Raw genomic sequence first — 14,396 nt, 5'->3', positions numbered from 1 at the left:
GCCCCCTAGCCCCCAATAGCCAATCGCCCGCCGCGGGGGTGAAGACCGATAGGCCGAGTGGCCAATCGCGTGCCCCTCTTCTCCTAACTCTTTGATCTTATTGGTAAAGCGCCTGCCCTCAGCCGATTGGTTCATTTGACCGCCGACATAGGGAAACGATGATCCGTTAACCTCCCGCGTGCTGATTGGGCAGTTTGAGCGGCGGGAGGCGAGCTTAGGGCGGAAGCGCGGCTCCTGATTGGCTGCCCACGGAGTCAGTCGGGCGCGAAGCCGCCGGGGCTACGGCGCCCGGGCAACCCCGGGGGTCCCGGCCTCGTCGCAGCAGCCCCATAGCAGGGGAACGGGGCCTTGAGGTGTTCGTGTCACAGCAGCCGCAGGCTTTAGCTGAGAGAAAAAACAATAAATAAATAAATAAAATAAAATAGAATAAAATCTGGGTCTCAGCTCTCTTTTCAAAATGATTTTGGCTCCTTTCAGCACAGCTGGCGCCTTTCCCTCCTACTTTGAGAGCACATTTGCCATACGAGTTTCTATTTGTTCGTTCGAAGCGGGCGGTGTTGCACAACTCCTGTCAGGAGGTCGCGGCTGCGAGTGCTTTCACCCAATTTTGTTTGAAAAACCTAACAGGGAAGTAGCAGAAATGGATATTTCAACTGATTAAAGCCATTGCAATTTGCAAGCGCCTTGTAAACAAAGGACACAGCTCTGTGCTCATCACCTTCGCTGATAAGAAAGTGGATGTCAATTCCCCCAATTTTACAACAATGTAAACCACTTCTTTCAGTGGTATACGTCTGTGATTTCTGAGTAGAAAAACAAAGATGCTGTAAAAACTTGTAGCAGTTATGGTGACAAAATTACACATTCTAATACAGAAAACAGGCCAAAAGTACTTTCCATGTATTTAGCATCATTGGTTTCAGTGGTGTTGCACTGGAGACGCATTTAGTGTGATAATGTTAGAACAACATGACATTTTCAATGAAGGTTTTCCTCCATCGAGGCTCCCAGGCTCCCACTGATGTTTCACATTCAGTTTCAGATCACAATAAACAAACTTTATGTGAAGCCCAGGTGAAAGCCACATGCTTGCCTTATGTGGACAGAAACTGTAACTGTTGCATTGCTGTGATAAAATATTATCAAGCTATCTCAAAAATATTTGTGAAGCCCTGGGCAAAGGCAGACTTCATTGCTTCAAACAAAATGAATTTCCCTGTGGCTTTAAAGTTTTAAAATAAAAATTTGCTAGAGATCCATCTTTTCCCCAAATCGGTATTACACTAGGTTTATGACTTTAGCCACTTCCAACTGCAGCAGAAAGAAAGCCCCAAGTTCTGTTCTAAAATGGATTCTCCCTGAGATGTCAGCCCCGCAGTACGAGCAGTAAACGCTTCCACCACGAGGTGTCTCAGAGGTTAAAGCGCTGGAAGAAGAAATTTGGGACTGGCTCCTACTGCACAAAAACTGGCACGGCCTCGTTGCAACACTTGGTTGTTTCTGTTCAGAAAGCAACAAAAATACTGAGTATAAAAGAGTTGTTTTCACCTTTGTTGTGTCCTAAGTACAAGTGAACTATATTTTAGGGAGGTATTCACTTTTATCATCCTTTGAAAGAAATAGTGAGTAAAATTCCAGTCCTTGACCCGCATAGATACGGACAACTCATCTGAAGTCTACAAAGTAGCTTTAAACTTCCATGTGTCTAGTAGTGGCCAGGATATGAGTACCTGCTTTTGTAACACTGTAACTGCAATGTGAATGTTTACCCTGGCACTGAAATCAAACAAACACCAATATAGGTTCCAGGACTTAAAATAAAAATGGCTTCTGCTAACAATCACCTGATTTTGTAAATATTCACACTAGGCAGCTTGCTGTTCTAATAGAAAAAAAAAAAAAAAAAAAAAAAAAGAGGATGTTCTCCACAGCATGTCCCACTCCAAATAAACATTGTGCCTGAGACTGGAAACTCATCAGGACAACTTCAGTGGTCTGCAGCTGAAGAGAGAAAAAGACCTGTGGCAGGCTTTGAAAGAAATATTTGAAGGAAGGAATGAGGCTGACATGGAGGTCTGAGGTTAGGAATGTCTCAGTTGCCATCAAGCGAAGGGTAATCTCCAGGTAAGAAATGCATGGATCTCAGCAGGTGGTTCATTTAGATAATTTTTCCCTAATCCATTTCCTCCTCCTATAAACATAAACAAAAAACTGACATGAAGAAATCTTATCTATCTCTATATTATTAATTGCAGGAGGGAAGAGCTGCATGTGTCCAACCTGCTAAGTAAGAATAATTACCCCATGAGGTTCTGTTTCCCATCTACAAATACTAAAATTGCACGAGTCGCAGTAAAGTACACCACCAAAAGAAGCAATTAAATGTTGTGAGGAGATGCTGTGTCTGCATTTCCTGGGTATTCCCTGGGCATTTTTTTTGATCTAGGAGGAAAGTTTAATGGCTGTTTGCAAAAATTCACGTAGTAACACTGAACTGGACATCGATGCTCAGCAATTTAAAAAAAAAAATCATGAAGCAAAAGACAGGAGCAGACAGAGAGATCACAGCAGTGAGACACCCAGAAATTTGGAGCCTGCTAAAGGCTCTGCTAGTCAAGTCTGTGGTGCTTTCTGATAAACCTGTCTGGAACAGCAGGGATTTCTGCAGAACGTTTTCATTATTCCAGGGCTCAACAGTTTCATGAATAAGAGCGTCACCTTTAAAGAATAAAGGAGAAAGTAAAATGCCTACAGCAACCTCTGGTGCATAATGCTCAGAGAGGGGATGAAAGGAGTGGCTAATAGCTGCAACAGCCATTCAGCCCCACAGCAGAATGCTCAGCAACTTTCCTGTGGCACTTGATGATGAGAGTTCTCTCCCTCCCTCCTCCACTGTTTTCACTCCCTGCTTGAGTACTGATTAAATCTGCTCTCCGAGAGGTTTTTCCTGTACACTATGACAAATATGCCCGCAGGCCATTTTTTAACCCAGATGAGTGAAAGTAATGCAGGGCCAGATAAGAGATTACAGTGATAGTAAAGCAAATGCAGAGAACGACTGCAAGGGTTGATTGTTTTTGCACAGTAACATCATTGATTTCATTGGATATAATCTTGATTTATAGTGGAATAAATGAGATCTGAATCAGGCTGAAGAGTCTACAGAAAAGATAATATAGGATCTGCAGGGAAGTCTGCTGTCTGACCATTACAGGCACCCACAGTTCACAAATTCTGCTGGAGACTGTGTTCTCTCAACCTGAAAGGGTTAAAGTACAGGATTTTCCATTTCTAATGTCTCAGAACTAATTAAAATTCCTGAAATGTCTTAAGTAGCAGAAGTTCCGAGTCCCCTATCAAAATCCAAACAGCATCAAAGTCACATAAACGAGGTCTTCTGCAAAAGAAATATTCAGTACAGCCATGAGAAAGTGCAAGAGGAACTTTGTCTCCTTTCCCTTTCCTTTTCCCTTTCCCTTTCCCTTTTCTCATTTCCTCTTCTTTCCTTTTCACTCTTCTCTCTACCCTTCTTCCCACGATGGGCAATGTAGCTGGTGTGGGAGGTCGTAGGGGAATCTCTAGCCTGTTTACCATTACTTTGCAGTGTTTAGCAGATCCAAGAACATTCCTTCTCTCCCCAACAGTGCTATGTGTTCCAGTGTTTGTGAGGGACAATTTGGTTGGTGAGACTGGATGGGTAAGACAAGGACAGGGCCTGAAAAGAGAACCATGAATCCATCACTGAACCCAAGAAGGAAACATTATACACCACTATTATAACCTAAGAAGCAAGCACAGCTGTTTATTATTCATAATCACGCAGTTCCCACTGCCATTTTAAGTGACCATCTCACTACCTTCCACATTTTTAACGTCATACCCTGACTTAAAAATAGAGAGCTCCAAGATCGGAAAGTCCTGTCCAAGATCACAAAGTCCGTAAGAAGGTGAGAAGAGGATTCTGGGGTCTCAGGGACTGGCACATCTGGGCTTTCCCTCCCCTAGCTGCGTGTTTCCTCCTCTCTCAGCAGTAGCTGTGTTCTGCCAGTGGCCAGAGTAATGTTTGTACATATTGTGCATGTCTGCTGAAGGCACACTTGAGCGTGCCAAGTGTGTCTTCCAACAGGCTCCAAGAGCCCTCTGTTTCCAGCGAAGTCAATTGGAGTTAAGGATGCTTACTGGCTTGCAGGAAGCACTCAGCAGAGTTGTATGACACAGCAATCGCTCCATACATCTCCTTGAGCTTCGAAGAGACAAAAGATATGCATAACTCAGATTTATCCTGCTGCCATACATTAACAACTTCCACGTCTTCTATTAACATAATTTAAAGGTTTGTTGCTGACAATAACTGTGTGACAAGAATGGAAGGTTAAAGATAATCCTATTCGTCATTCCCGTGTACAAAGAGATGGGCTCAACAAAAAATACATCAGCTCTGCAAAAATCCCCGCGGCTCCACCTTGAAGTTTTGGTTAATGTTTGCCTATGCAAAGAATATCAATGGGGCAGAAAAAGTGAGTAGACTCATGTGCTACTACACGACTTTCTGAAAAATTTAAAGACCGACAATGTCTTTTCTATTTTTTATTAATCCACTGTTATTTCCAAAACATAAACTCAAACAAAAGAGGGAACATTGGAAACATACAGCAAAGATAACTATAAGAGAACAAACAACCTCTCTTTTTATTTTTTATTTTTATTTTTTTTCCATAGCATGAAAATGGTAAAAGTATTAAAATCAACAGCTTTACCCTGTGTTTGGGAAATGTCATGTAGTCACATCAGCACTTCTAAGTGGGCACTCCTACGTAACTTTCAATAAAGAATCAAGAAAAGGTCTCCAAACAACAGAACTGGCCAAAACCTCCATAGTTTATTCATGTCAAATTTCAGTAGCTCTCAGAAGGCAAAGATAAAATGAATACTGCTGTAACACCAACATAGTAGAGTAGACTTCCCAGAGAATTACAGGTCTGACAACCTGACACCTATCCCAGGCAAAATTTGTGACCTTGAGCACATTTAGATTTTGCAAAAATCTAACATTTCCTTTTTCTTTCTTTTTTTTTTTTTTTTCCCAGTATTAGCTTTGGCATCTTATTAAGGCGCATAGTACCCTCTACACATCATCACACCACAACGCCTATCAGAGGCTGGGAGCAGCCTGAAACAATGTCTCATTGAGCTCTTTCTAATCTCACCCTTTATTACTCTGGACGCTCGGACACGACGCTCGGTTGCCAACACTAACTCATCCACTGCTGATCAAAGTAGCGCAGGGCTGTGCTGCGGGAAGGAAGTTGATGTGGGGTGGGAGTTTACATTTTCAGCAAGGAGACAACAGCAGGTGAAAACAACAACAACAAAAACTAAAGACACAAAAGCAAAGACAAAAAAGCAAAGAAAATTTTGGTATGACCTCTTTTATGTCTCGAAACAAGAATCTGTTATGAACCTGGTCTAAACTTCTGCTACTACGAACTGAATCTTCATTGTAAAACCTTACCCATAAATCTACAGCGGTAGCATAAACAAGGCCTGAATGTAGCTGGAAAGTAGTTAATGACCACATAAGAATACTTAGAAGTTGAGTTTTTTGTTTGCTCTCTGTACTACCCTCCTGTGATTGCTATGGATGAGCTGCATCAATGCCTCGAGGATATATCTAGCTCCTAGTTCTATGCAGTTAAATAAGAAGCCCAGTGCTCTTCTCCCTCTGCATTTTTTACGTCTGCCATACTTTTTCACAACAGAGCACCCAGTGCAAAAATTAGCTTCAAAAACTACTGCAAGAACTAGTGAGTAGTGGATGGCATACTAACAAGTCTTAAGGCTACGGAGTAAAAAAGATGGGGAGTCTGGCGCAGAGCAGCATCAGCTGTTTATAGTACAGAAATAGCTGTAAAAGTCTAGCTACCAGATTTGCACATGTTGGTCACTATCTATTTAAATATTTCATGATGTATGCAATTAAGTTTCTTCATCATCGTTGGCTGTGTGATTTTAGAAACCCAATGTATTTATGACTATCTGCGTTCTTGGCGTAATTTCACATTTCTGTGGGGCTGCAGAGTGGCAATGAATGAAAACAATTTCCTTTGTATTTACAACCAGATTCACTTAGGGGACCTGAGAGCTGCCATAGACGGTGTGCAAAAACTGACGTCTGGCATGTTTGAAAACAGAAGTCTGTATTGTTTAGACTTAGAAAGGAGATGCAGAATGGATTTATAATGATTGTAATTAGAATAAAAGCATGATTGCACTGAACTTAAACTCTGGTCCAAATTTCATACACACCCACAAATTCATCCAAATAGAAATTAACTTCATAATTAATACTGGATCACTCCCATTACAAAAAGACACTATTAATTATTGATGATGCTCGTCTCTCTGCCGAGTTGTTTACGTCTTTTCACCCTCCAGTTCACAGAGTGCTTCGGATAATGCAGCATGTACAAATCAAATCCCTGGGAGATGTGTAAGCAACCACTCCATGCTTGTCCTGCCTGCACCCAGGAAGACCCTGCCACTGTCCCTTCTTATCAAGCAAAATACAGAGGGGCATTTGTTTGCACGAGTGGAGCTAGAATATTCTCTTTTGAGTTCAGCTTCCTCCTTTCATCCCACCCACCATCAGACACTTCCTGACATTTCTCCTGCAGGCAGAGTAAGGCAACTGCCTTTTTTTTTTTTTTTTTAATTTCAACGGCTGCTCCTCCAGTAATCTGTGGGTGGTGGGGGAAGGGGATGTTATCTCAACAGCAAACACAGCCGAGCAAGTCTGGGACGTGAGGGGGAGCTTCAGGATGAAAATAGGCCTCTGCCACCCCTCTTGTGTTCGTGTATCTATGACTAAGCACTCTGAATGCGTTGCTTTTTAAAACTTGCCTTCTCTGTTTCCTTGATCTTTGTTGTTTCCAAGCGTCTAGATCCCCTTTGTCCTTGCAGCCTCGGGGGACCTCACTGTGCAGGCCCCTGACATCACCAGTGCCATGGAAATGCAAATCCCACTTGGCCCCGTGGCCAAGGCCCTGGGGGACAAAGCCGGGGCACCCTGGCGCTGGGACACAAACCCACCTGGAGCGCTGCTCCGCTTGGGCACCAAGAGGAGACTCCACTGGACGTTTTTCCCTCTGCAACATCTCCTGGTTTTGTTCAAGTGCTTGCAGCCCTGCCTTGGAAGCTGTTTGTGTCGTCTGCAGCGGTGCCATCCAAAACCAAGTGGTTTTGGTAGTTCTGCCCATCTCCGGGACAGAAAAGGGTGCTGGCAGCTCAGCCTCCAGAGCTGGCACCGCTGGGTGGGTGCCTCCAGGCTGAGGGCAGAGTGCACCACACACACAGCTGCCAGCCGTGGGCTCCCTCGCCCAGGGACGACGCTTAACCTCGTTCCCCAGCATTGCCTCCTCGGAGCTCCAGGCAGCCTCCTCTGGTTGTGGACGGAGATTTAGGGAAGCCGCTGCTCCCTGTCCTAGCACTGCCTGCTTCCTCTCTTCACGTTTGATGCAGAGTTGGCCTCTCGTCGCCTCTGGTCTCAGTCCCTCCCAATGCCACAGACAAAGAAGTGCCCAAATCAACGCATTTCAACTCCAAGGCCTCCTTCCCTTTGACTCTCCTGTTCCCTCACTTCTCCAGGTTCTGCTTCCTCAGCCTCCTGGTCACTGCTGTCCCTGCTCTCAGGTCATCCCGGCCCACAACCACACAGTACTGCGTTGCTTCAAGCAAACAGGCACTGTCCATTCTTACAGCAATCCTACAGCGTGCTTTTGAGTCTCTTCCTGACCCCAAAAGGGGGTGCAACATGTGCACCAGCCACATTTCTCAGCCCACCCTACAAAGCCTGTCCTATTAGGATACTCACTGAGCTGACCGAGAAGGAAACAAGATTTTCCATTATTGGTAATTTGTGTCTGGCCAAAAGCATGCAGCAGTACTCGGAGCACCTGCAATTCTCTGAACAGAACCTGAGCTCGGATGGAGGGAGTGTCCCAATCTTAATATGTAGGGCTGGCAGGTTTTCTGGGTGATCTATATTCAGCTGTACGTGCCTGTGGGTATGTGGAAAGATCATTCATCCAGTTCATTGAACTGCAGCCTGCATGCGAAAGGAGTTTCATGGTTTCTTTTTTAAATGTCACTGTTTTAAAGACAAATAGTCTCACGCAGAATGGTACAGCAGATTATAATATGGGCACTCCAGGGGTAAATTAAAAAGCAATTCAGAAACAATACACTGTGGAAAAATCTTATCTTTTCCCTGTCTTATCCAGGCATTTATCTGGGTCTGTTCTACACTAGTCATCACCACATTATCTACATATTATACAGTGTCTTTTTTAGCCACATTAATACATACACAGCTCATTTAGAATCAAAATTAAGTCAGGTCTGAACAAGCTGGAAAACATGCTGCAGTAGTTCAAGTGCACTATTCAAAGGCCTGAGATATGCCTACACAGCATACATACCAGTGACAAGAGACTTTTAAATGCTCCGCGCTTATTGTCACCCTCTCGTCTGTCCACACTATCAGTTTAAGCAAACCTACCATCAGGTATAGATTTCAGTAGCATCTGGTTTTATTGTGCTCCATGTTAATGACAGGATCTGTTTTTAACAACGTATTTTGTTTAGTGGTCTGAAAGCATTGTGAGTTGAATATCGAAAGCTCAAAATATTTCCATCAGCTCCCTGATTTACTTATGAGAAACATGCGATGAAATAAAGATGTCTGGTCACGTTAGCATGCTCTGAGCAAATTATCTGAAATTTTCATTTTATAAAATACTATAGAAATGTAAAATATAGCCCAAAGAAATTATAATAATAGTTTTGTCAAACCTTCTGATGTTACTGGAAGTCCCATGGTATTTGAGGTTATTCTGAATGCCTGAGCTTTTGGAGCTGTGCTTACAAGAGAATAAATGTTTAGTTAAAACAAACAAACAAACAAACACGCATACAACTTCTTCCCTCCCTCCCCCTGCCACTTCCTAAAGTTAATCCTGAAAATGTGCGGGCAGCGCACTATAACGTCTCAGAAATCAGAGGTCAAAAAGAAAAAAAACAAGTTTGTTATTCTTAAACTCTTAATTCGTAAACTAATCTCATCTTTTAAGGTCCTTCTCCTGACTTCTGAATAGTTGGATTTTTCAACATCGTTACTAATTGTTTAGATCATTTATAAATATTTATATTTTAACTGGGTTCTTGCCTTTTTTTCCGTCTTTCTTTGTATTTTCTGCCATGCTAGAAGATCCCTTTCAAAGATAGGTGCATTTTCAGTGTTTAGATCATCTACACATGTACAACACATCTGTGCTGCTACACTTTGAGAAATCTGTACATGTTCAGTAAGTCTCCGATGGAAAATTAATATGTGGCAGCCCTGTACTTAGAATTTCTAGCTATTTGAGAATCAAAACTAATGTAAATATTGCCATATAAAAATCTTTGATTGCTACTATATCTTGTGCACATTAAATTGATTAAAATATTCATTCTTTTCATCTACAGCTATCTAAGGATAAATGTAATTTTTGAACAATTACTTAATTTCACATCAAGCTCACAGTTTACCTGTGACATCCTCTGACATACAGAATCCCAAGTTCCTTAAGAAATCTCACAAAATGACATATCAATGAGAGCTACTTCCTGAGGATGTGAAAAGCATTATTCGTAACTTATTAGATTATTACTTTCATTAATTATTTCACTGCCATTGGAATGCTGCCACTTCTAAAGAAAGACTTGACAGGATTTCCTAAACGAATCCTAATATTATGTATCTAACATTTTAGGCCAGACGAAGGACAGTGTTTACATAAGATTCATTCCATTCACGGCTGAAATGCAGCTGCTGATGCTTAATACCACCCTTTAATTGTGCAAATCAGATAAAGCTAGGAAGTGGAGATTTCTCTTTAAGACAAAGTTTTAATTAGCATTTAGATTATTTAAATAGTAAGGAGAAAGGAACACATTGTTCTTATCAACTACTTGTAGGTGCTAGTAATGTTTGACTGTTCACAGTCAACAAAAACAGCAACAATCTGTATCTCACTTGTAATTTCATATTTTTTCATAATAGGCTAATGTCTTGTTAACATTTTGAGTGTCTTAAGTATTGGAAAGCATTAAAACGACAGGCAACGTTACAATGCTTTAAATATTTAGGCTTTAACCTTGAAAAGTTATATTGACTTTTGAAACCAAAACGTGACCTCTCAGGTATTTCAGGTTAAAGGGATACGCAAATCTTCATGGGATTATGTCCTCCGAGTTGGTAGAAACAACCCTCACATGAACTTTTGATTGATGCCAGATGAGGAGAAATGCGGTCAAATATAAAACATCCATTCCAACATTAATAGCATGTCTGGTTTACAGTTGTACCAACAAACGTTAAATTAACTAAAAAATTACATAATAGTTCATTCATGAGTGATACAGTAGAGGCACAATAAATAAAAAACAGGTCTGTCTATATTCGTAGGCTGATTCCAATGAAGTGAAAAAAAAACAAATGTCCTGCAAATACTCCATGCAGTTTTCAAAACCACCGTGCAGGCGTTTCAGCACAGGAAGGAAGAGCTCTAGACTCCACAGCAGTGCAAAATTAAGAGTGAACCGACTTGGGTTCAGAGGCGCATGACATCCTCTCACTGCAGATGGCTTGTGATGCGCTACCGTTGTAAAATTACGCTTTGTAGAGTGTGGAGCATCCCGCCCAGCGAACAAATAGAGTCCTAGAATCAGTAAGGTCGGAAAACACTTCCAAGATCATCTGGTCCAACCATCACCCTACCACCAATGTCACCCACTAAACTGTGTCCCCAAGCCCCACGTCCAACCTCTCCTTGAACACCCCCAGGGACGGTGACTCCACCACCTCCCTGGGCAACCCGGCCCAACGCCTGACCGCTCTTTCTGAGAAGAAATGTCTCCTCATTTCCAGCCTGAACCTCCCCTGGCACAACTTGAGGCCATTCCCTCTTGTCCTATCACTACTTATTTGCAATAATAGATAAAATACATACCGTCTCCAACAGGAAGGCCGCAGGTCCAAACCACCAACCTCTGCAGTGTTCCATAAAGGGAGGCGCGGGGATCCTGCTTCACCCTGCACCGCGGGACCGATCACGGCAGCCTCATGGTGCTCAGCGGCTTGGGTGGCGGGCGGTGGGTGGGTGCTGTGTGCTGCTCTGAGGTGGCAAGGACACGTTGGGACTGGAAATGTCGGAGACCTCGACCTCTGGCGGGGTGAGAGGTGAGGTGGGTGAGGTGAGGGTGGGTGAGGTGAGGTTGGGTGAGGTGAGGTTGGGTGAGGTGAGGCCAAGTGTGGTGAGGTGAGGTTAGGTGAAACGAGGCCGGGTGAAGTGCCACCAAGGGATTCCAGGTGACACGAGGCCAGGTGCATGACACCAAGTGAGGTAAATCTAGGTGACACGAGGCCAGGCAAGGCCAGGCGGCCATGCCACAACCTCATGGGCCACTTGGCCACCATGGTGCCAGTCGAAGCTATACAACGCTTGCCCAACTGCCCAGACGGTCCCTCACTGCCCCATCCCCTTCCCCACCACAGGTTCCCCATGTCCCTCCCCTCATGCCCCCCCCCCACGTCCCCCCTCATCCCTGAGGCGCCCCCAACGCGCGTGCGCGGGGCTGCCCCGGGGAGGCGGGCCCGGGCGGGGGCGCGCAGGCGCGCGGCGCATGCGCGCTGTGGCCCCGCGCTGGGCTGGGCGGCGCAGCTGGCAGAGGGCTCGCGGCCTGGCGGCTCCGACCCCCCCCCCCCCCTTCCCCTCCTCCTCCTCCTCCTCCGCCCTGAGGGAGCCGCCGGGACCCCCCCCCTCCAGCCCACGGCAACGGCTCGGGGCCGGCCCCGGCACCCCGCGGAGCCTCCCCCCCGAGAAGAGGGGAGGGGGGGGGGGACACACACGCGAGGTTGAAAGGGAGCGAGGAGCCCCCCCGGGCCGGGACAGCTGAGGGGGGGGCGCGACATGGCGGAGGCCAAGGAGGAGGGGCCCGGCCCCTGCGCCAGGGTGAGTGGGGGGCGTCAGGGGAGGACACGGGCGGGGGGCTGCGGGCGGGGGGCTGAGGGGTGCAGCCCGCTGGGCACCGCGCCGCTGTCCAGCACCCAGACGGGAGGGCTCGGCAGGTGGGGGCACGGGGTTTGGGGCCCCCCCGGCCTGGGGACGGGCTGCCGTGGTGGGCACAGTGAGGGGTTTTGTCCCTCTGGGCCTCCGATCCGGCTGCCCCCAAGGTTTGTGCAGATTTCTTGCAGTTGCCCCCCCAGCAGAGCATGTAGGCATCGTTTTGATCAGCATCTTGGCGTCGCTGAGCTAATAACGGCTAACGAGGATCTGTCATAAACTTAACGGCTAACGAGGATCTGTCATCGCCAGCCAGCCGGCCAACTTGTTCAAACCACAATGTTCTTGTTGCTTTTTGTCGATGTATTTCACCCGTCCTTGTCAAACCATAGCGGGCCGTCAAGATGGCAGTTCCATCCAGCGGTTAGGTACGCGGACGGCAAGCATCGCGGACTGCAAGTGTCTCAGGACCATTAGCGGTGCTGGTCCTGAGACATGGCCCTTCGTTGTCGTGGTTTGGTCTGTAAGTACAGCGGGCATCTGACTCTGCTTGAAGAAACACTTCATCCTTTAAACAAATGGAAGGTTCTTTATTGCCCATGTCTTGTAGCCCGTGAAGCAACCGAGGGAAAATAACTTTCTAAGCAGTGCTCATGGTAGTCTTGCAACAAGTGAAGGCCAACTTCTGGCACGCATTGTAACTTTTGATTGAAAACTTTCTGATAGAAGTGAGGTTAAGTTACTGCTAATGGGCATTTCAGTTTGTATGGAAGGGTCTGTAGGCTACTACAAGTCTCTGAGCTGTCCAGATCCCTTTTCCCAAAGATGAAGAAGTTTTCCCATTCTCTAGCCTTGCAAAAGGCAAGAACACTATCTGAAGTTTCCCATTCCTGTGCTTGAGAAGAGTTGCTTACTGAATTTATTGCAGGGAACGTGAAACTTGTGATCACAGTGAAACTAGTTGTTGCTAAGCAGAATGGTTGACCTTCCAGGGTACAATTGAAGGAGTTGCACAGACATTTGGCTACGCTGCAGTCATGGAAGTGAACTTCACAGCTGAACTGTCTTAAAGCCATGTCTTTCACCAGTTGCAGTTGTTAATGAGCAAACTCATAAAATTTTGTGGGATTGCTCACAAGAACTATGTATCACTGGAGGATCAAGATTTTGCCTGTCTGCAAGAAGTTTGAAGGGATGTAGCTGGATGTAAGACAGTAACTTAAGAAATCTTAAATAAAACTTCATTCCCAGTAACTGAGATGTTAGTGGATATAAAGAGAAACTTTTATATCATGATGACAGTCAAGCATTGGAAGAGGTTGCTCAGAGAGGTTGTGCAGTCTCCATCTTGGCATCTAGTGGTCTCATCGTGCCCATTGCCTTGATACGCACGTCTTACCTGCTGACAAGTCACCTGGCATTGCCCAATGGAAAAAAAAACCAAAACACTTTTTTCTTCTTAAGATTGCCAACTGTCAGCTAAGAAATACCAAAGAAAAGCACCTTCGAGTCAGTATCGTCTTCATTGGTCTCAGGAAAAACTGGTTTTGTATTGGTTAGATAATCATCTGCTAAGTAGTAAGTCCCGAAATCTTCATCCATTGTTACTCCATGTGTCCCTGTGGGCATTACGGAAAACCTCTTACGTGCTGTTGGCACTGACAACATTCTGGGTTCCTGCAAAAGCAGAGACTGTGTGTGGTAAAATTTACAGATGATCGAGGAAAGTGGCACTTGCCACAGGCAAATAAGTAAGGAACAGTTTGCCAATCTAGCCTGAAGGAAAAGACCTTTCTGGTCCCAAGTTTGACAGCAAGGTTGATCTGACCTATGCCAGAAAGGCTTCTGTGAGATTTTAATATAAATAGTAGCACCGAGGCACCACATTCTATCAGTGTGTGATTTTCAGAGTCTGAGAGATGAATTTCTTCATCTTTCCCCATCTCAAAACCAGCTTATGCACCAAGATGTTCTTGAGGAACATGGGGAGAAGTGAATCCTTCCAGGCTGCTCAGGTGACTGATGGAAGAATTAGATTAGTATGCAGTACATACAGTGCGCTTACATATCTTCCATTAAAACAGTAAGTGATGAGGTCTTGGAAAACCTGCATATCCCATTTCTCTTCCCCTATGTGGTCCAGTTCCCATGCTACAGGAAATTAAGATGACAGACTCTTTCAAATGCTGTGCCCAAGGAATAACGAGCATTTGTTAGCAAAAAATTTGTTCCTTTGTATGGGACAAATAAAGATTGATTTAATAATTTCTTCAGAGAGGAACTTTGCAAGTG

At 44.9% G+C, this 14,396-nt stretch overlaps 1 protein-coding gene across 7 annotated transcripts in view; it reads left to right on the top strand.

The window, feature by feature from the left end:
* Positions 1 to 11,733: 11,733 nt before the first annotated feature.
* The window catches only part of LOC310885900 (zinc finger MYM-type protein 4-like), a 42,198-nt gene continuing 39,535 nt past the window's right edge, over positions 11,734 to 14,396 (top strand). For 5 of the 7 annotated variants that reach the window (XM_083809711.1, XM_083809710.1, XM_083809718.1 and 2 more), the window contains exon 1: positions 11,880 to 12,053. In XM_083809711.1, coding sequence (XP_083665837.1) covers positions 12,012 to 12,053 — 42 coding nt within the window. In that variant the 5' untranslated portion in view covers positions 11,880 to 12,011. Of the gene's footprint in view, positions 12,054 to 14,396 lie in introns of all 7 variants that reach the window. The other 2 variants (XM_083809716.1, XM_083809715.1) reach the window with 2 other exon arrangements.

The sequence above is a fragment of the Anser anser genome (genome assembly GCF_964211835.1).
Source record: "Anser anser genome assembly, chromosome: 24".
Lineage (NCBI taxonomy): Eukaryota > Metazoa > Chordata > Aves > Anseriformes > Anatidae > Anser > Anser anser.
Note: the sequence above shows the minus strand (reverse complement) of the source record. Positions and strands in the feature narration are given on the sequence as shown.